Genomic DNA, 23,150 nt, shown 5'->3' with positions numbered 1-23,150 from the left:
TATATTTCACTGTATTGTAAAAACTGCTCATTCAGTTTAAGCCTTATTGAAACTAATTCCAATGAGCAGAAGACTGCACTTACAGAATCTATGCTCTTCCTGGCTGTCAACACATGCTAGTGAAATTCATAAAAAAAAAATTTAGCCAAGAGCTTTGATCCACTCTTAACTTTGCTTTGTTTACAGACCTGAGAAGAGATCAATGACTCCTCAAGTAGTGCTTTCTATTGCAGCTCAATAACAACTTTCCAAACAACAGGAAAATCTACCTCCACCATGCTGCAGGAACCTCCAGCAAGATAAATAAATCAAGGTTCTGCACACAGGTTTTAGAAGAAAAGAAAACAGATGGAAATGGGCAAGTGGCAGAATGAAAGGCAGAAGGGAGAATTATTTTGGGGAAAATATTCACTCCTGGTATAACTACATTCTGGCGAGTCACTCAGTCAAGGAGTTTAAGCACAACTCTACAAAACAGACTAAAGATTCTCTACCACTCCATTTCTTCACTGCCTCCTTACTATCTGGCTTTTATATTTTATTATCCACATGTAAAAAATCAATCAGCTTCAGAAACATGTAAACTCACATCAATGATATAAAATTAACCAGCCCATACAGTAAACACACTCATGATCCGTACTCCATCCTTAAGTCTTAGTAATCAATAGTCATGTTATCAGTGCCATCACCTCTCACCCTTTCACAAAGGTCAGATCAATTTAATGTTAAAAAAATAATCCTCTTCCTAATAGTCTCTAGCTTCCTAAGTGCTTTCTTCTTCCTTCAAGTTAACTGTGTGAGAAATTGTCATTCATTCCTCTAATCCTAGCTGTCTGAGAGGGAAGAATGGAGGCCAAGCAAATATTCTGGCCATGAAAGAAAAATTTAAACCTACTTCTCATATGATTTTGCATCTACACCTATTCATTTACCATTAGCCCAGTATCCGGACAACAGACCTCATTTACTCTCAAAATTCAGGGCAGGGCTGTACAAGATTATCATCTCAGAAATACACCAATTCTCTACAATGCTTGATTCATGGTTTCACCAAGATACAGATGCTAACTTTGGCTGAGTTTTGGATTACACAGAATGGGTTTTCCCAAATAGCTGTAGAACAAACCAAAGCACTTTTCAAGAAGAATTCTAGACTATATAAATAAGAGTTGCCAGTGTGTTCTTGTCCTGGTTTCAACTGCAACAGAGTTAATTTTCTTCCTAGTATCTAGTACAGGGGCTTTGTTTTGGATTCAGTATAACATTGATAACACACACTCAAGTTTTAGCTGTTAGGAAGGAGGGCTTACTCTAAATCAAGAACTTTTCCACTTCCTGTGGTCTGCCAGGGAGCATGAGAAGCTAAGAGGGAACGCAGTTGGAACAGCTCTATGGTATGGACTATTCCTTCCACTAGTTCAGGTGAGCTGAACTAGGTGAAGGAATAGTCCATACCATACAGCATTGTAGCCAGTACACAAAGTGGAGGGAGTTGACTGGGGGCGGCGGATTGCTGCTTGAAGGTAGGATGGGCACCGATCAGCAGGTGGTGAGCAATTGCATTGTGAATCACATGTTTCTCTTGGGTTTTATTCCTCTCCCTCTCCTAGGTTTTATTCCTCTCCCTCTCCTAGGTTTTATTCCTCTCCCTCTCCCCTCTTCCCATTACAATAATTACTATAATCTACATATAATTATTATTGCTGTTCTTGTTACAGGTACATACAGTAGTAATGTTCCCATCTTATTAGAGTACACTATGCACTGGTATCTACTGGAACCTTACACCAAGTACCACAAAGCCACTCGGTCACTCACAACACCCATCCTGGTGGGGAGGAGAAAGAAAGGTAAACCTCATAGGCTGAGACTAGAACAGTAATAAAATTAAATAAAATAATAATAATAATAATAATAGTAATGAAAAGGAGACAAGGAGAACAAAAAACAAACAAACAAGAGAAACAAGTGATTCACAATAAAATCTGTCACCAACTGCTGATGAATGTCTAGTCCATCCCTGAGCAATGACTGGTAGCCCCAGTTTACATACTAGGGATGATGTTCCATGGTATGGAATATCCCTTTGGCCAGTTCAGGGCAGCTGTTCCTTGCTATACTCTTTAATGGCTCCTTTTGCACCTGCTTAATGGCAGAGCATGGGAAACAGAAAAGACCTTGATTCAGAGTAAACATTAAAGCACCAGTGTGTTATCAGCATCATTCTCATACTGAATCCAAAAAACAGTCCTGTACCAGCTACTAAGAAGAAAATTAACTCTATTCCATCTGAAACTACGAGTTCTAAAACTGCTTCTTTGATCCTTACCACTTCTCTTCTCAAAAGCAGAGCTGATAAACAGCAGTGGTGTGTGCACTTCTCCTTCTGAAGAACCACCATGACTGCCTGTTTCAGACATCCCATGATCCCCACAAACAACTAACAAATTGGGCAGAGAAGCTTCCTCCTGTAAATCATAGAAAAAAATATAAGTTACCATACAAACACAATTAATTTATATAATTTCATTATCTTCATCATTTTCAAACATGATACGTCTCAAAATTAATTTAGTTTTTGAAACTTGCTCACTGTGGGGCAGATAACAAGAGACGGCTGCAATTAAGTGTAACTCAGTAATAGTAATTTTTAAAAGTTAAGGCACATTCATATCTAACACACTTGTCAGTATCTTAGCAAAAATAAAGCATAAAATAAGCTTTAAAAAAAAAAACCCTGAATTTACAGACTTACAAGAAACTCTATGAAAGATTAAAAAAAGGTTATCACACCATGAAAAGAAAATCAAGAGTACCAGAAAAGCATCATTAACACAGAAATATTCCCCCTCTTCGTTTCTTCAGCTTCACTAGGTTTTAATATAGATGCTAAATTACTGATACTGTAAATATTAACATAATATCAACTCAATATTAAAAAGTAATCCTATTTCTAATAGGATTTCTAGTTTCCCAAGGGCTTTAGAGGTTGAAATCTGACTGATTTGGGGTTGAAATCTGACAGTCAATGAAGACTGACTGTTAATGATTGTTGAAGAATGATGTTGAATGATGTGTATGTTTCTGAATAAAGAGAAACAGAAACTTAAAGTACTTAAAGTGAGGCCTGTCCAAGAATTTTGAGCTAACAAATCAAAGTGGCAGAAAATTAACACATTCAACAACAAAGTAGCTTTTTATTATCTCTAGTTATTACCAGTACTATTCTATCCAAAAATAAAGTGAATAAAGTGCTTTTATTATGTCTGTATTCTAAAATTGAGATAAAGGCTTGAATATAAATGGCAAAAGTAAAGATACTAAAAAACAGCAGCAAAACAACTGTAACATTCATACAACTTAGGATTTAACCTGTTTTCATGAAATAGTATCTACTTGACTAAAAATACTATTGAAATTTCACAATCAGCTATTCTGAATTGCAGTAGCCAAAACCAAACAATTAAAAAAGTTTCATGACACCTGGAACTAGGACTTGACATTTCAGTATCCAGACTCCTTAGGTAAGCAACAACTAGTATTTACAAATCTAAAAACAGATTTAGATGTGCTACATTCACCATAAAAAAAATGCAGATTAAGACTACCACATCCATTTGAATTTATCAGATATCTAAGAATTAGGTATGCCTTCATAATTCTGGGCATCAGAGCCATTAGCTACACATGCCTATTACTCCTTCTGCAGAATTTCATTACTAGAAAGCATACCAACAACCATTTTAATTCACAAGTGATGCGAGAATTTTGGCAGGCATTCCTTTCCTGTTCCTGGACACCAAGGGGGTGTTATTTCCCACAGCTGCCCAAAAGAGGCTGTTAACAGCCACCAAATCCTTAAAAATACTACACTGGGAAATGGCCCAGGAAGGCAAAGAACAGAATACACACTTCAGTCTATGAATAAAGAAGGTACTAACAACAACCAGCAAGCATTTAAATGTCAGTCCACAACTAAGAGATACTGACCCAAGAGGAACCTGTATTACCTTTGAAAGAAGGGAAATATGAATCTTCTTCAATATGTTATCCATTTCACGAAGTTTTGGTCCCACTAATGGGCTGTTTGGCCCAGTCATATGGCCAATATGGTCCAACCCCAGGTAATGTAGTATTAGCAGATCCCAGTCTTCTCTCTTTAACACTCTATCCAAATGTCTGGTAACATTATCATCAACCTCAAAGAAAAGGAAAACAACTATAAGGTAAAAAAAAATCCCTCTTTTAAAAAGCACAAAAAATTAACTACAGTACCCATGAAAATTCCATAGAAGTTGATGAGATTATGCAGTGTTAATAAGAAAAAAAACTGAGTAGTTCATTGTCAGGCAGTCAAATATATTAGTCTTAAAAAATAAATTCTTCACCCCATTTAATCTTTTCTGGTAAGGATGCATCAGATTACATACAGACAAGACAAATGGGTTGCCAAGCTTCCACAGAAACTTTTAGAAACTGTTCCAAGAACTTTTCTGTCACTTTCGCCCTTCACACCCAAATTTTTCACTTCACATGTGATACATTAAATATCACAAGAACAACAAAAAGTCTCAGTTTAGTGATGGAAAGCTCAGGGGTACAACAGACCCTAATTTTTCAACTCCATTTTTGCTAGTGTGCAAACACAGGATGATTGCACTTGCTGTGAGTAAAAGAACTGAAAACATAGTGAGAAAGAAAAACTATTTGAAAAGTGCTATTTGGCGCCTAACTCACCTATTTTCCTGCTTAGGCTGACAGTACATCTTTAGTCACATATAGTCTCTTAGGTTATTAGAAATCCCTACAATATTTCCCATGTGATACTACTTCATTGAGTCTATATATAACTACCAAAAAAAAATATAAAAAACTGTGTGTTTAATACACTACATTAAGGCAGTATAAAGAGCTTGAGAACCACATAACTACAGATCCAGTAGAACATTTGTACTTTTTACTCCAGGTTAAAGCTTTTGCATGTCTTATCAGCATAACCAATCAAACATGTCTTCCAATTCATGCTTGACCTTTGTAACTTCCTCATATAATAAAATACTTCAGTCACTAGCAGCAGGTCAATGGCTTGAGGTTTTAGAAATAATAAAGGTTCAAAAATGAAGTAAATTTGCCAAAGCATTTATTTACTCTTCTAATGTGCCCTGAGTAAGAATTTTCAGAATTCGTTTCATATAGTTTCTGTGCTCCTTCTTTGACAGCATAAAGAAACACCACCCCCATTGCAATTACAAAAGTGATGCAATAGTACAAAAGTACCTCCAAGAGACCAAGCTAACATATTAATGGACCTCTTCAAGATTGCACTAATTAAAAATATGACAGCAAACTGAAAATTTGGATGGTGGAATATTTAAACAAAGCAACTCATCTCTTCCAACCACAACAAGTTTTATGAGAAAATGGTATGTTTAGGAGTTACAAAGTGATATATTGATGATCACTGTATCATCCCAACACTTCTTACAGCATATACATGAGGGATTGAAATGCTTAGCTTTACAGTGTCCACACCAAAAAGACATACAAATTCATTTTCTATCTCTTGCCAGGTGAACATTTCAGAACAAGGGTAGCTTTACTCACTCATTCTCAGAAATTGACACTGTTTGTGCTCACTTTATTTAACTTGGAATCATACAAACCCTCTCACCTCTGTAAAGTCTGACACAAAAAATGATGTTGTTCCATCATATTCCACAAAGTGCTTTGGGAACAATTTGACCCAAGTATCATCACCATAAAATATTATTCTTTTCCCAGCTGTTTTTGCTTGCCATATCAGATTGTCATCCAACAGAGCTGGAGAATTGAGGTTCACAACAACATCGATGAAACCAGGTATGCTACCTGTCATCAAAGCCTAATAGAAAAAAGAAAAGTGACACATTAAACAAGAAACTTCCAGTGCTCAGAAGACAGCAGCAATGTAAATGGGAGGAAGCAATAAGCCAGATGGCAGACAAATTATATTTTTGATAAGGAAACATAACAAAGTAAAAGAACACAAGCTGTCTTGTCACATAACCTCATTTAACACAACAAAGTGCTAGCTGATGTCAGAGATAACTGCTTTAGAGAAGGTACAAATATCACTGTCTAAATTAATGGACAGAAAAAAAAAACCTTTCTGTGACAGTTGACGTTTGTTTCATTTACTGGTCATTAAAACATCAAAAGACAATTTAGGTGTAAGCAAACTGACTCAATATTAACAACAACAGTACCCTCAAAACAGTACAAAACTTCTAGGAAAAGCAATGAAGTCCACCAATAAAGAGTTACCAAACTGTCTCCCTCTCACCCTCTCACTCGCCTACTAGCTGACCTACCAATGATCACTCCCTCAGTTTCTCCAATGCAGAGGTGTTACTCAGATGTACCACTGACAAGCCTGGATGGATGATGAAGTATTTTGATGACACCATCACAATTAATATTTTAGTTACCTGGAACTTGGCAGAATTTCCTTTTTAAGCTCTTCAGAAACATCCCTATGACAAAACAATTTTATACTAAACTGGATTTTCTCTCAGAAGTTACAAGAACTCAGAGAAATACCATAAAAATGTTCCTAGATAGAAGACAACTGGAAAACTGGACAATTAAGAGGCTACTGCTTTCCAATGATTACAATAAAAAGGCTATGTCAATCATTTAAGCCTGCACCAGGGCCTTATCTGGCCTTAACCTCTTGTCCATGGCAGATCAGGACTCTATCACATGCACTACTACAGTGAAGAGACAATCAGCCATAGACTGCACTAACACCACAAATGTCTTTTATGCCAACTCCAAGCATATAAAACAACTCATACTTGAAAAGCTTGTCCAATGAAACAACAGACAAAAATGCCACTTACCTTAATTCGAGGCATGGTCACAGTGGGTGGCTTGGCTTCAGCAATGAAACTATAGGAAGTCCCTTTTTCAACAACTTGAGTAGTATACGGCATGAACTGTTTACCTTTGGATCCAAACACAAAGTCATCTCTCAAAGCATCTATCAGCACAATGACAACTTTTTTGAAAAGCGGTGGAGGAATCTTGGTCCAGTTAGAAACCATTCCTAAGCAACAAAAACAGGGCATACAAAAATCATCAACAAATTTTATGGAGGACTATACAGAAGTCAAAGGACAACTTCACCATGTAAATGAGTGCTTTCAACTTCTTTATTAATTCTACACCCAGAAACGGGAAGCTGCAAACAGCAAACCTGAGAAGTAATCTGAGGAAGATGAGTTTTCAAGCCATCCAGCACAGAAATAATACGACAACAACTCCAAAACCACATCTAGGAAGTAAAACAAGATGTGAATGGAATGCGTGACGTGAAATTGGGAAAATGAAGGAAAACTTTTGGAATGGAGAGTGTTCAAAGTAATAAGAAGGGACAGCTGCTACCTTCTCCTTATTTCAGAAGAGTTGAACTAATTGTATCTGACAGACAACATCTGTTAGAAAAAAGACATAGCAATCACCTGTGCTAACACCCAATTTCACATAGCACAACATAAAAAATGCCTCTTTATGAAATCTCACCATAAGATAACAGGAAGATTACAAAGAAAGAGACAACTTCACTGAAACTTGTATGAAACAGATTTGTGTACATTCATTCCCTTCAAGGTAGAAGAATGGATGAACCCTATTCCAGAATTCCCTGAACAGGGTATATAGGTGGGTACAGAAAAATGCTGCTGTGTATCAAGTAGTAGGCAGTGCCATGCCCCCAAGCCCCACCTCTTTCTCTTGCATGGTCCTAATTCTGGCCACAGCAACTCTTCACCTGCATTGAACTTGGTCCACATGGTGACATTTATGTCTTACAGCAGCCTTTTTGCCCCAACTCTACAGGTCTCATTTCTCTATCAGGAAAAAATGCAGAAGGGCAAAATGGAAGCAGAATGTATCCTACCCACAGGTCTCTTACCCTGACACCATTGTATTGAATCAACTTCTTAATACATGCATTATATAAAGTTAGGGGTTTTACAGTCTTTTTAGAGGAAGGGCTTTTTCTGCTTAAGTGGTTGACAATTTGGAAAGGTTGCAGACAATGGTGTGTCTAATACAACATCAAAAACAATCCCAGAAATTGTATTTTGGGGTATATAGATAAGCCTCAAGAATCACATTCACAGACTAGTTACTGCTAGTGATTTTTTCCAGATCAGGAAGTAGGGGAGGAGGGCATACCAGGGAGAAGAAGGAATCCTCAACAACAAAATGCTAACTGCAAGCAACCCTAATCAAACTGATAATTTTGTTTTTTCCAGAACTTAAATTATCAACTTAGTAGGCATGCTCTGGCGCTCCATGAAAAACATGAAGGCGACATAGTGAAAGAAAGCTCACTGAACACCAAAAATGTTCAGATCACAAACACATATACGCTATTCCTAACTTCCTCCTGCTGTGTGATTTATCAGAAAGTCAAAGTTCAAATGAATTTGGAGTCATTTACAAGCCATGTGAAAATACTGACTAGGAGAGGTAAAGCAACACATTGTCCAAGTCTGGCCCTGCAGCATGTTTATTTATCTCTGCCAGGGTTACTTAGAAAATAGTTACTTTAAAAGAACCTGAACTTCTGTGAAGAAAACCACAGATTCTCTACCAAGAACTTATAATAATGTGCTGCAAGTGTTCAGTAATACAACCCTCTCACAGTCAAGACAGCATGCACTCAAATGGCAGCCAGGACTCACAAAGTAAAACATTCAGGATTTAGAGAAGCACTGGAGAAATGTTATTTTCTGAATAGGTCTAAAGTAGGTTGAAAGCCTTCTGCATCATGGTTGAGTAAGCAATACCCTGGCTTTAGACCATATCATCCAGACATCACTGTGCAAGTACATTGTAACCAAGAACTACAGAAAGCAAGTATTCCTCTACTGTCACTCCAATTTTGCCTACTACTCTTAGGCTTGCTCGTGACATGCCTAAATTTAAACTACCCTGTGAGCCCTGTGGTGCAGGGCTTCACTCTTCAACGCAAACCAGCCCTTTCAAAACCAAATTGTCCGACATTGCCTTCCCACCCAAGTAGTCTCCATCTACATTAGTCTCCTGCTATTATCACATGTGAATGCAGTATTTCAGTCATAGAAGTCTATCAAATATCTGTGACAGTCTTGGTAAACTCCAGCTAAAAATCAACCTGCTTTTCAGCAGAAACCACTCAGTCTGTTACCAGATTAGATTCTTTCAGTGTTCCTGCTTAACCAATACCAGCACATCACACCCTAAATCACACAACCTTCTACTCCCTTCACTCAAGTTAAGTAAGCCCATCCCCAGACGCATAACGTCACACACTTCAGAAGAATTAACAGTAAATATCAGGCACCTGAAGACCCATTTTAGCAGTTACAGTCCTGCTCCACAAGTTAACCATAGTAGACGTCCCGAGCAAGAGCTCTGTATGAGCAAAATACTACTCGATCCAGCTGCAAAGTGACCCTGAAGTTTCATGCCACAAACTCCAAACTGGTCAAAAAACAGTACCTCAAGTACTCAGTCCTCCTCACATTACTTTAATACAATTTGGGACTGAACAGATAAGACGACTACATTATTAGCACATCCTCTAATGACTCCTCAAAAACATTCTCCAAAATTTTGGTTTCACAAATTTAGCTCTGGAACAGAGCAGGATCTGTAAAGACAGTGATTTCACAGAAACAATGATGGATGGCAACACTGTGCATATCACGACCTGCATTACAACAGCTGCTTTATCACTACTAAGTCTCACTGAGGTGGCATTACACACACACCATAGAAACATCACAGAGATAATTAATCTCGGGCACAAAACAGAGAGCGAATGACCACAGGAAAAGCGTGAGGGGTTTTAGCTGAGGCGCCATCACTTATTGCAAACAACTTGCCATTGAACAGGACCACGTATCACGGCTCCATGAGAGTCAGGGCAAGGGAAACAAAACGACAGGAAAACACACCCTTCAAAAAAGTGACAGCTGACGGTTTAGGCATTTCGACTGCCAGCAGATATTCCTGCCTGTGATCCATAACTGTGTGAAAACCAGTTAAGTTCTAAACTAGTAAGGAAACTGTCTGGAAACACGAGGGCGCTACAGAAAGTTGTTCCCTGACACCGAGCGACGGGGCCCGCCCGGCACCTGCTCGTGTTACCTGGGCCGGGAGGGGCCGGCTCGGCGGGAGGGTCCGCGCGGGCCTCTCTGCGGGGGACGGATCTGACGGACACCGGGAAGAAGCCGCGGAGGAACAGCGCGACGCCTAAAGCCTGCACGAGGAGGCAGGAGGAGGCGAACACGCCCGAGCGCAGCCGCATCCTGGCTCGGCACCAGCGACGGCAACACCGACCCGACCCGGCCCGGCCGGCGCTACGCCGGCTGTGCGGGGCGGCACCAGCGGCGTCCCGCCCCTCCCGCCTGGCTCCGCCTACGGCCCGCAGCCCGCCAACCACCGGCCATTGCGCGCTTCCACCAAGCCTCGCTATTGGCCAGAGGCCCGACAGCCCCTCCGCGAGCGCGTAACGGCAGCACCGAACCGGAAGTACGGCCCCGCGTCCCGCCGCCACATCCCTCCTCCGGGCCCGCCCCCACATCCCTCCTCCGGGCCCGCCCCCACATCCCTCCTCCGGGCCCGCCCCCACATCCCTCCTCCGGGCTGCCTCCCGGACCCGCGTCCCACCTCCTGGACCCGCCTCTCAGCCGCGCGTCCCACCTCCGTATCCCGCTTTCGGGGCCCATTGCGCATCACATCACATCAGCCCCCGCTTGCCATTCCCGCATCCCGGTCCCGCACCTGCGACCCAACTCCGCGTCCCCGCGTTCCAACCCCTCGTCCCATCCAGCGTCTCGACCCCGCGTTCCTCGGCGGGAGGGGAATGGAGGTTTGATGGATTGTTGCAGCAAAGGGTGCTTGGTAGGTGAGGAAGGAATCCTGGACGGTGGCTGTTGCGAGTGTTTGGCAAGCAGAATCTTTCCCCACGCAAACACACAACTCTTAGTAATGAATAGTGACATCTTCTAGTCTTTCCGTGGGAAAGGAAATGGACTGTGGCAGGCAGATCATGGCAGAGGAATGAGGAGAAGTTTTAAAACTTAAATTTTCTCCAAAAGGAAACCAAAGGAGCTCTGCAAAGTGAAGCAGAGTTTGTATTGGTCTCACCTATGTATACTGTCCTCAAAATTTCATTCTCCCAAAGAAAACTGCTCCTCATTTCTACCCAAGCAGTTTCTGTATGGCCCACCACTGTGCTGGAAATATGTGGCATATATTTCTGTAGCGCACACAAATCCTTGGCTTTACCTGTGAGTGGCACATTTTCCCGGACCCCACAAGCTGAGCACGCTGCCAGCTGCACCTCCACTTACACCTGGACATGTCTTGTTGTAGTCAGTCAGGACAAAGCTGCACAGCCACAGTCTGCTGCTGGCATGGCACCTGTTTGCAGCCAGCAACCAAAGCTGTGTGCATGTGCTACTACTGAAAGAGCAGTGTGAGCAGACTCCAGAGGGCTTTTCCCAAGAGGTCTTTCCCCTCAGCACAAAGCATGATCTGTTTTGTGTAAACACATGCCAAGTGCATCGTACCATGCTTTGAAAAACGTTTTCCTGCTGCAGTTGGTCAATTTGTAATTTTACTGCCAGTTTCACTGGCCAGCTGTTAATTCTGAGCTTTGCAACAGCTGCCACGAGGCTAAGTTGCTGTGATGTGAGGTGCGTGTGTGAGTGGTTTCAGGATAAAAGCTTTGTATTTGGCCTTTCCTAGAGTCTCCAAATACAGAGGGAAAAAAATCAAGGAGTCCGAGTCCTGTGGATTCATGCTTTTTACATTTGAGCATCCCTGAGCACTATGCTACCTTTAGGCTAGGTAAGTGCTTTTCTGGCCACTTTTACCACTTCATGCATCTACTGAGGATACCGCTAACATTTTCATTTCCTAAGATGATACAAAACCATTATTTTTAAAAGAAATTGCATTTTTGCAGACACTACTCACTTGTTTCTTTGCAGGAGCATGACTCTGAAGGCCCATGAAAGTTAGTATTCAGTAATTAACTTTAGTGAATTATGAGGAGTGCAATAAAATTCAGAAAAAACATGCTAGGAAAGTTGCTTGAATCAGTGGGAAATGGCAAAAGGCAACTATGGCCGTTGCATTCAAGCTTTAAAATGGCTTTAGGTAATGTGTCTTAAAGTTACGTTATTTGTATGTCCAAGAAAAGCTGTATTTGTTGCTTTTTCTGGGTGTTTTCCTTTCCTTTAAACCTTGAACTAGTGAGACTATCCAACCAGAAACTAGGAAAGATTGCCTAACAAATATAAAGCAACCTAATGTAGGCTACAGTTATGCATCACAAAACAGCATCTAAGAAATGTCTGTCTTCTTTTTATTTCACGTGTAAAATTTACTTTCCTTTCCAGTAAGATGAAATTCCCCAAACTACATCTTTCTCCCATCCTTCAAACCTTTAAATTCCCACATAAGATCAGAATTTCTGTGTTCAGGCAAAAGGATTTCTCCACAGACATAAAAACAGTATCTAGCATGTGATTCACACTCCCTGGGACCTATCACTGGGTATTTACTGTGTACCATCACCATTTGGCAAGTTCTTGCAGCAACACGCTTTCAAGTCCATTAGTGTTACACTTAACTGCAGGAGTCAAATACAGGAAGAATTCTGAATGTTGTACAAGACTTTAAATCTGACTGTCTGTGAATCTACAAGCATGTAACAACATAATATATTGATAATCACTGCTGTGCACTGCTGTGTCCATTTTACAAGCTCTTGGGTATAACCTCCTCTGTTGTGCATAGCACATTTATGCCCAGAGAGCTGGTGATTCCATGAGCATTCAGAGGAAGTGTTTGTGTGCTTCCTCAGTTTGTAAGCACACAATCAGTGTTGCATGCATCAGTTTATGTCAAGGGGTACTGGCTGACTTAAATAGCCTTTGGAAGGTTAAAGGTTCATGTTGGAGTATCAGGAGAGGTGCAGTATAGTGCAGCTCATGTGTTTCAGAAGGCTTTTGTTTCATCAGAGGCAGCAAGCGTTTTAGAGCACAGTACAACCCATCCCTGTGGGAAATGAATTTGCATCTTTCCCTACGAGAGAACACGTTGCTACTGCTGCTGTTGAGAAGAGCCACTCAAGCAAACTTACATCTCTGTGTGTTGAGGAAGAAGAAGGAATTTAGTGCTCTGTACAAAGCCCTCTGTAGAGGCATTTTCTCAAGTCTGCTGAGGAATCAGCAGACTGAAATCCAACCAAGCTTTGTCTTCGACAGGAATATGCTGTACCATTGGTTCTGCTAAACCAGTAGGAGCACATTTTTTTAACTGCTATTGCAACCAACATTTAAAGCAGCCAGGTGATATTGTTAGTCACTCTGGCATCCCTCAGGCTTTTCTTTACTGAGGCAGCTAGTAAAAAGTAGGTAAGATAAAAATTTGGTGCGTCCCATGAGGGAAGAGCACACCCCTTTCCAACAGTCTCTGCGTCCTCTGCCAGCACTTAACGAAACACTATTCTTTAGACAGCACTCAGCATGTCTGCTTCCCCAGCTCCTTTTCACCTGATTATTTCATTTCTTATTTCACAATTTGACTAGAAAAACAGGCCCTATCTTCCCTTCTCCTCTTGTTTCAAGTACAGACAACATGCAGTCAGTTTTCTTAGAGATTTTTTGCAACTTTTCTATTTTCTTACTTAGATTTATTTTAACTAATTCCCTTGTATTTTCTCTCTCAGGCCTGTTTACCAGCTATTGATACATCTTGGGTATCTGCAGCTCACCACCTTGCTTTTTGAACTGCCTCAGTTATACTCCCTCTCTGGGCCTAATTTAACAGGATTTCACATCTGAATGTGCGTGAAACCTGCACATTTCTTCTGACACTGACAATATCAGATATGTGAACATCTCATGTCAATGGTTTAAACAATCATCTCTTTTCTACAGCCAGTGATACCTCTTAAACTTGTCCCTAATACATTTAATATTGTATTGGGAAACACACAAGTGGAGCAGGAATATGGAGAGTGGAAAAATTGATATGTATGAGTAGAAGCAAACATTTTTACATATAAGGGGTGTGAGACAGAATTAATTCAAAATTAAGTGAAGCTGTAATAAAAAATGAGACTACCCGAGGTGATTTACACTCTGAAAGCATTGTGATGTAGTTAGAAATTCAGAAGGACACGTAGTAATTTTTTCTCTCCGATCATTTCTCCATTCTTCAGTACATTGCAATTTGAATGTATGTCAGGTCTCTGCTGTATTTAAGCCACAGTAAAACATCAGAAAAGGTTATAAAAGACTGTCTGCTGAAGTGTGACTCTCCCTCCTCCGTTCTGGTGCACTGCAAAGCCTCCAGAGATTTGTAGTTGCTGAGGCAAAAGACAAAGCAGAAGTACTGCATTGTAAACCCAGCTTCTGAAATCTGAGACTGAACAGGAATTTCTTCACATAGAAAAAAAAAAAAAAAATGTTACAAAATAATTACATACCTTTATCCGCATCAAATAATTGATTATCTGTCTTTGTGCACACACGCACGTGTGCACACATGCACAGAAGTCTACCTTCAGATTTAGCTATTTTGGAAACCCTGCTTGCAGAGCTTATGGGATTTGAGATTGAGGCAACCAGGGATCACTGAAGAAGATAACTCCTGATAACCCCTGAGCTGGTGAGCTGTAGGGAGCCAAAGCCTGGCTTGTTTCTGTAGGCTGCAGACTTGTTACTTGCCGCAGTATGAGATTACTTGCTTTTGAAGGGGAAGCAAAGCTGCAGAGCAAGAACTAATTGAAGAAAGAAGCTGCTTGTTAGTTTCCCCCAGAGCCTTGCACTCAAAGCTTACACGGTTTAGTAGCGATATCTGCATCCCTCTTTCTCTACACAGGGTTGTACAGAGACATAACCAGTCATTCCTGCTTAAGAAAGCCCTGGCTTTAGAGCTGCGTTTGTGCACTGGTAGGTTCTCTCAGAGTTGCAGCCATAAACTGGAGTCACTGAGCATGAACCCCATATGTGCTGCTGATTAGAACACATTGTGGGATGCTGACCCAAGTTTTTCATTCAGTCTATGAATGACTGATGAACTAAAGAACTGGTTAAAACATGAATGACAGAGAGTAAAACCTCAAGGATAACTTCCAAAACCAGTTAAGTAGATGGACTGATTCTGGTAGTATAAGTGTCTGAAACTGCCCCCAAATGTCAGTAGATACCACAAGTTAGAGTAATGCCAGTCATCTAGCCTTCAGAGCAGTCTCTGAGAGAAGGAGCCAAATCAGGGCTCAGCTGAAGCAACATCTTTCCATGACACATGAAAACTAACCATAATCTCCCCTCCCTACAATTTTACCCATTTATCTAGCTGTCCCCTGCTTTAATCCCATTTTCTTTCATAATCTGCTTTTTCTTCCTAAAGTAAAAGCTTTTGAAGTCATGCTTTATGTTTGACAGTCTCTCTCCTTCTCTTCCTGACTGCTTTAGCTACTTTTTAGAGATGTAATAAACAGGGAACTCAGTGATACTAAGTTTTTCCAGATTTAATGAGGACTGGAAACAGCAAACAGACTTTGTCAGTGCCCCTACCAAGGAAATTGCCTGTTGTATAAGCTGACTCCTTATCAGATGCCAAAGCATCCCATCCAGAAACATGTGTAAAACAACCAAATGTTTGCATCTTGGTTACCAGGGAATCCAGCAACTCCTCCCTGCAACTGCAAGAAACCAGACTGTCCCTTTTCCTGCTTAGCTACTGCTTCTCCATGACATTAGCATATTATACTCAGCATGCAGGTGGTGACTTCAGCTCCCTCCAGTCCTCCTTGCTTCCTTGATCCACCCAGTGCTATAGGGCTTCCTTTAATCACATGGTCTTTGTCCTACTGAGAATTTCTTATGTTGCAGAAATCCTCTCTTCCTGTGTCCCTATGAGCAGTGGTGATAAACAATTACAGCAATGAAGTAGGAAATGTAGCTGCATTCTTCCATGACATATGACTTTACTAAAATAGCCTTCCTAAAATATCCTAGTAAAGCATTTTTTAATCTTCATAGACTTCTTGACTCACATCTTCCCTTCTCTGTTTGAAGCCTTCTTTTTAAAGTGATTCACCTGCAGGTACCAGATGTTCAATGACACTGCCTTTATTTACTTTAGGCCTAGTTATTTTGTACTAGCTAAATGCTACACTGAGTTAAAAAATACCAATGTGTAATGTAAATACTTCTAGTTTCAGAAGCTGTCTTCTTCTCTGACACCTCTTACTGCACTTGTTTCCAGGACAGAAGTCTTTATGTGTTGCTTTTCACTGCAGGGAATTGCCATGCTGTACCAAGCCAGCATCATAGCCTGTTCATCTTAATTCTCAGACATTCTTCAACTGTCTGAGCTAAGAAAGCAGAGAGTGAGGAAGGCTGGCAGGAGTTGGGAGTGCAGGCTGCTGGTGTGCTTGCTAACTGAAGTGTACACTTTGTCAAATTTCACGCTGAATAGTCAAGTCATCACCGAGGGAGAAGCTGAAACTATACAAGGGACCTTTATAAGATGTGTTAGTGGCTGCAGGGAGGTCAGGGAAACAAGAATCTGTCAGCTGGTAAATTACCCAAAGCAAAAGTGTTTGTGAGGGGGGAAGAAACAGCAACTTAGCTGTCTTTAGTCACCTAGGGTAATTAATCAGCACCATTAAGCCCTGGCCTCAGCAAATTCTGAAAAAAAGTTTTCAAGTATTTATAGTTTCAGGATAAATTTCTTCCAGTGCTGTGTACCTAGAATTTCTTGCTCTGAAAGCTTTGTAGCTTGACATGCAGATGTACCCATCTCCCCCACTGTGGGAAAAGTCTAGCTGTTCCTTTGTGGGCCAGTCATCACACCTGGGCTCACTCTCCTCCACACCCTGAATTAATTAGCTCTATCTATAGATTGAATGACTATCGATTTTGGGGTTTTCCCAGCTTGCTTCTGCAATGGCAGAGTGGTGCGTTTTCCATGGTAGGAAGCCGTCAGCTGTTTCCCACCCTGTGAAGGAGCAGAGGGAACTTAACCTGCCTGAAGGTCGCAGGGGGCCAGGTCTGGTGCAGTGTCACCCAACAGAAGCAAGATCCTGAGACAGGCTATCTGCATTACCACATTTCAGTTGCCTATCCCTGTGTTCACACCTTACCTCTGCAGCCAGGCCAAGAAAGCAGTGCCAGGCAGAAAAACTAAACCGTCTAAGTTTTCTACAGTTTCATTTCTTTAGATGGCCGGAGCTCTTGCTTCTCTCGCTTAGTAATTGAGCCAATTATGATGTCTCATGGACTTCTAAGGTCTAATAAGACAGAAGTTTGCCTTAGTGCTTCTCTTGTCCCAGCCACAGGCTCCTTTCCATGTGCACAGCACCAACTCTGACAGCCAGGCAAGGTATTTCTACCTCTTACTCTGGTCTGTGCAAAGGAGGGAGCAGGGTGGTGTTCCACAAAAGGCTGGCTCCCCAGTCATCAAAACTTTATCCATTTGTATGTTTTAACAAACAAAGCATCAGCATCCATTGTTTACAGATGATATGGCTTTAATTAATTAGTATTCAACCCCCTATTTGCCCTGCTAATTAGTCTGCAGGTGCAGTTCTTCCCTGTGTCTGACTCCAGGGTCTGTTTGGGGTAGGTGGTCGCTGAGTTGGTGGTCCACTGCTGGAATTTCCTCTCCCCCAGTTACTGCTCAGTCCTGGTGGCTCTCATCCAGACAGCCCATTCATCTTGGGATTGTCTTCCCTTTTCCTTAAAACAAACACTAGCCTAGCATATAATGTTCACAATGCAATTGCTTAATCATAAGTGTCTAGCTACATCTGCTGATTGACAACAACAAAACAAATTGTGAGGTTTGATTCAGATCTTGAGGGGCTCAAATCTTGAGGGGCTTGATATCGCTTCCAGCCTTTCATAGGTCCTCTCTCAGCAGGACCTTACTCAGCCACCTCAAGTCATGCAAGATTGCCTCTCTGAATGTTTCTTTGTATTTGATATGCGGAATAAAATGCTAAGATGGGCTGACAATGATGCATAGAGACATTATAAGCCTGTAAATCCTATTTCTAGAGGAAATCAGTCAAGAACTTCTTACATCTGATTGCAGGCTGTTAACCTTATCTGCTCTAGTAAACTGAAAAAGTTTTCCTTGTCTGAGGTTTTGTTTTTTTCATTTCCAAAACAGCTTCTGGCATATCCATCAAATGAAACAAAGCTTAAGCAGGATTTCTCCCTTACTTAGACTGTTCTCAGTGCCTGTGTTCTCAAAATGTAGATGGAGAATGAGACTTAGGTCTCAGCAACACTGAAATCAGCTGAGCTTTTGGAAGATGTTCGAAGATCACCAGTGCTCCTGTCAGTAGAAATATAAAAAAACTGTAGTATCTGAAGAGCTTCTCCCAGTTGTGCCCCACCAATTCTCTGATCATTTTGTAACTGGCATGCTGTCATGCATTTTGTTTCTCCTACACAACCTCTGATGTATTTCCAGCTGAACACAGAGATTCCAGCTGCTGGTTGTCAAGACAATAATCCTATCACTTTGGTTTACTGAAGCTCATGTTGTATCATTGCTCTCATCTCCTTAAATAATCCAGTTCTAATTCTTGTGCCAAAAATCACTAGTAAAATGTAAACAAGTTACCATCCACAGGACAGCACAGATCAGTCCTGTCTCTGAATGGGCTACTGCAGTCAGGACCTACCACCTTTGACATCTCTTAACCAGCTATTTCTCAGAATCCCAAACGGAGTACCTATAAATCTGTCTCCCTCATTTTGTTGGGCTAACATGACTTTACTGAATAGATACATTCTTTCCTTCTGAAGCTTATCATTTCCCATACTAGATGAGAAACTTAATTCCTTCCGCCCAAGAACAGGTTTCACTGCCACTATGGGTGGCATCCTTCCCCAGGTATTTCTGCCCATTGTGTTACTCTGTTTTTATCTGGTGCTGGGTCCCCTTCCTAAGTATTGAATGCAACAAGAAAAAATATTCTTTAGCTTCTTCTTCAAACCACAGGAGTAGTAATCTTAGTAGTTATTAAGAGTTTAGAAGTCCCTTATTAGCTTGAAACTCTGTCCAGAGAAAAATGTATCAAAGTCACCTTGGTTTCCTTATAAGTAGTTGAAGTGTGACTTAACAATGGGAGCAGTCATAAAAAAAAAAAGACTTAAAAAAAGTAATGAAATATACCCTTGAGAGTATAAGTATGGGAATCTGGAGCTGCAAAGAAGGAAGACAGGTTGTGGGTATGATGCTTCAGGATATGCTACCTAGCCAAGTACAGCCAGGCCTTGCTGTCAGCTTCTTGCTGCCTGCAAAGAACATTCTAACACAACAGAGATCTCTCATGGGAGGAAGGAGCTCCTGGAGAGCAGAGAATTATGGAACACTGACATTCGACAAGAAGGAAGCCATTTCTGTTGGGGAGACTCTGAAAACAAGAAGAAATAAATAATACCATCATTAAGCCATGGCTCCTAGCAAGCAGTCCCTTCTTTCTGTATGGAGAGAATCTGTAGCATTTCTTCAAAGACTACATTGCATATGAACTTAAAAAAAAAAAAGCAGACTAGAAAAAATCACATTAAATGGCCAAACAGTGCCATCTGGGGACTACTCTCATAAGAATAGCATGAACAGAAGGCAGTAAAGTTAATGAAGGACCTGCTTTTTCACTCAGAATGAGCAGAACTTTATTCTGTGGGAAGTTTTGATTATTTGCACGGGACCAGTCTTGGAGTCAGGCACTGAGTGGCACACAATGCTCTATTAACAGTCAGGACAACTCCAGCAAAGAGCACCAACACATCTCTAAATTCAAGAGCTGTGGTCAAGCAGCAGCTTTTTTATAGGTTCTTGATACAAAGAATTTCTTTATTTGAAGCTTGTAGGAAACAGGAGGCTACATGGAAATCAAGGAAAGGACAACATGATGTAGTACCAATGGAGAAATGCTTTCAGAGCTTCTTGTTTTACTATGCTATGCAATAGAAATTTATTTCACAAAGCCTCCAGGGCACAGTGATCCCCCATTTAAAGCAGGTCTTTTCATATGAGTGCCTGAGACTTTGCCTAAGGACTGCAGTAAAATCACAGAATCATTTCATCAGATGGGTTTGGGTTGAAAGAGACAAGAAAGATCATCTAGCTGCAGCCCCCACTGCAAAGGGATACAGCGAGCAATACCACACAGCTGTTTGTACAAGCAGTGGGAATATGTGGCTTTCCAGGCCGGTGCAGATGATACAAATGGAAGCAGAGATCTCTTGTAAGGACAGCTGTGTTGTTTCAGAAGTGGCATGAGGGAAAAGAGGGTGCAAGAACAAAGCACCTGGTGCTGCCTTCAGGCGGGCAGATTCAGTCTGGGCTCCTGAAGGAATACAAGCTTGATGGCTGCCTGGAAAATGCAGGCTTTTCAGCAGAATATAGAAAACCCAGAGATGGACCAAATCTGCTGATTTGGGTGTTGTGCAAACAGAAATGAAAAGCAGCTGCTTTTAATCCCAAGCTGCATATACAAAAAGGGAAGTAGGAAAGTAGCAAAGGCAATACATTTTTGCACTTCTTTCAAAGCCTTAGATTTCTTTGAAGGATTATGAGTATTATGTTAAGACCTTCAGTTTAAGCTGGATCAAAGAGGAAGGAGAAACCAGAGAATGTGGTCTTCAGTAAGAACTGAATATAACTATACTTACTATATAACTTATGGAAGTAACATAGACTTTTTTTCACTTTTACCCTCAAACTGCCTATAAGCCAGGCTAGCTCTGTAAAACCAAACTAAAACAAAACTGGGTTTCATCAGAAGTCTGTGCAATGTTTTCCTACCCATCTGTGGTATTTTAGCATTTTCAACATTTCAAAATGTTCAGTACACAAGTATTCCCTTCTGTTATATTTATAGGATTTAATTCACATGCTATTTATTCTATTTATTATTTATAATACAGTCATTTCAATTCACCTGCTGCAATACACAGTTCATTTTTAATACATAATTTCTAATTTCAGTTTCTTTGCAAAGTCTGCCTTCTCTTGAGCTAACCCCTGGAACTGAGTTCTTAGCCAGAGACCACCACCTGGGAAATCTGCTAAAACAACAGCACATGATCTGCATCCTCATGAAACTGCCTGACATTTAGGGTCACCACTGTGTTGATGTTAAGCTTGCCAAGACTGGAGTGAGGACAGTAGGCACCAACCTTTCTCCTTCCTATGCAAGGGAAGCAGAACAACTCATCCAGCCACTAGGGTGGAGTGACCCCCACTTATCCACCTTCCTGCTCAATCTGAACAAAAGTGATGTTTTGACCATCTCATCTTGTGGCTACACTCACCATGGTATATGAAGATATCATGAACTTTACTGGGGACAGATTTTTTTTCAGAACAAGCATTGAACAGGAAACTCCTCCTCAGATGGATAGAAATCAAGGCATAGTAAATTCCCTCTAGCTTGCAGCAGTTTCCAGGCAGGGTAGATAGCTCTACGGCACACATGTGATACCAGCACTCAATAACTCCCCTCATCCTCAGACAGCTGAGGTCTCCTTAGGTCCTTGGGGAAGTTTCTCTCAGCATCCTCTCTAAGGCACAGCTGTGGGTATGTTCATAGGGGCTCTTAAGTCCATACTTGAGCCTTCTTGCTCTCTCCACTGCTCCTCCTTCTTGCACCAGCAGCTTGGACAGTTTGACACCCCTCCCCTCCAGCACAGTGATGCTACATCCTGTTTTCACAAAGGAGTGCTGTTTAAAAAGTGCACTACCAAGAACAAAACAGATGCTATACACCTGCTGGAAAAAGATGCTTTGCGCTGGTAGAACTTCTTTGCAGGTATACCAGGGGAACTCGACTAACAACAAAGTTTTAGATTGTCCCCAGTATAGTGTTCAAAAAAATCATCCTCTGGTTTATTCAGTTTTTCAGATACAAAAGAAATATGTATTCAGCTCCTTTAGGAATTAAACTATTGACCTTTCTGAATACCAGAAAGCCTAGAAGTAGGGCAGAGAGAGAATGATTATCATATTGTTGAAACAGAAGAGCTCCCAAATCTATTAGCTGTTAGACCTGACACTACCTGGGAAAAAGGAGGATGACAGGATGCTGTTGTTAGAGCAGGATCTGTTGGGGGTTGGTTGAATAGATAATCCATGGTGGTAGAGGTTTCTCTGATGTTTTGGAGGGCATTTGACTTGTTTTGGTGGTACACAAATAAGTCACATCCTTACAATAGTTTTTTGCATGATGCAGGAAGCAGCACTGACACAAATCAGGGTGGGGGGATTTCTCCTCAGAGGAACCCTCAGAAATATGTTCCTGGTAGAGGTGCTCAGTCATACTTTTTTTCAGACACTGGAAGGCCCTGTGATGGTGGGACAGAAGGAGGGGAGCACATACGCTGCTGCCAGAGGACTTTGTCTCAGGGAGCTGCCTCAGCTCCACGCCACACAGTGCAGAGCCTCGCTCTTTCCCAGACCCCTTCAAAAAAGGGGGCAGGGCACATGCAGACCCCCTCATAATTCAAAGCAGGTACACAGGCACCTCATGACAGCACACAGACAGGTCACTTTCCCAGCCCACTGTGCAGGAGGGGGTGCAGTGGGCACAACATGAGAACACCACCATTTCTGCTAGCTGCTTGGTAGCCTTCAATCATCCATTTAAAGCAAATTTCCTTCCCAGGGCCTTTGGAGCCAAGAGAGCTCAGTCCATGCATGGGGTTTCAGGCGGTACAAGAACATGACTTTTAACTGTGGGGGTGCTCTCACCAAAAGGGATTCACTGACACTTTGGTGAAATCAGCACCAGCTGCAGAATTCTGCACAACCCAGGACACACCAGAGTGCTTCCACCTGTGGCAATGAGGACCCATGACACTTTCATTTTGACAATATCCCACATACTGCAAGTGTCTTCCAGGACTGAGCCAGTGCCATTTTTGGGAGCCATCTCAACTGCAATGACAAGGCAGACATTTCCTTTCACAGGTCAAGACCTACTCATCATTTATTTATCAATGGCTTGTGTTTGTTCAACACTTTGTATTGCTGTTAACCAGACAACGTTAATAAAATGTGTTTTG

The 23,150-nt window shown here is 41.4% G+C and overlaps 1 protein-coding gene across 8 annotated transcripts in view; it reads right to left on the bottom strand.

Moving 5' to 3' along the window:
• The window catches only part of PIGG (phosphatidylinositol glycan anchor biosynthesis class G), an 87,064-nt gene extending 76,640 nt beyond the window's left edge, over positions 1–10,424 (bottom strand). For 2 of the 8 annotated variants that reach the window (XR_004500399.1, XM_033520305.1), the window contains exons 1-5: positions 10,186–10,424; positions 6,885–7,090; positions 5,675–5,884; positions 4,014–4,202; positions 2,333–2,471 (exon numbers count right to left, since the gene is read on the bottom strand). Coding sequence is in view for 6 of the 8 variants with exons in the window: in XM_033520305.1 (XP_033376196.1) it covers positions 2,333–2,471; positions 4,014–4,202; positions 5,675–5,884; positions 6,885–7,090; positions 10,186–10,345 (904 nt within the window). In the remaining 2 variants the exon portion in view is untranslated. The remainder of the gene's footprint in view (positions 1–2,332; positions 2,472–4,013; positions 4,203–5,674; positions 5,885–6,884; positions 7,091–10,185) is intronic. The other 6 variants (XM_033520302.1, XM_015653258.3, XM_033520301.1 and 3 more) reach the window with 4 other exon arrangements.
• Between the last annotated feature and the right edge of the window lie 12,726 nt (positions 10,425–23,150).

This window comes from Parus major, chromosome Z, assembly GCF_001522545.3.
Source record: "Parus major isolate Abel chromosome Z, Parus_major1.1, whole genome shotgun sequence".
Lineage (NCBI taxonomy): Eukaryota > Metazoa > Chordata > Aves > Passeriformes > Paridae > Parus > Parus major.
This window is presented reverse-complemented; position numbering and strand designations above follow the sequence as displayed.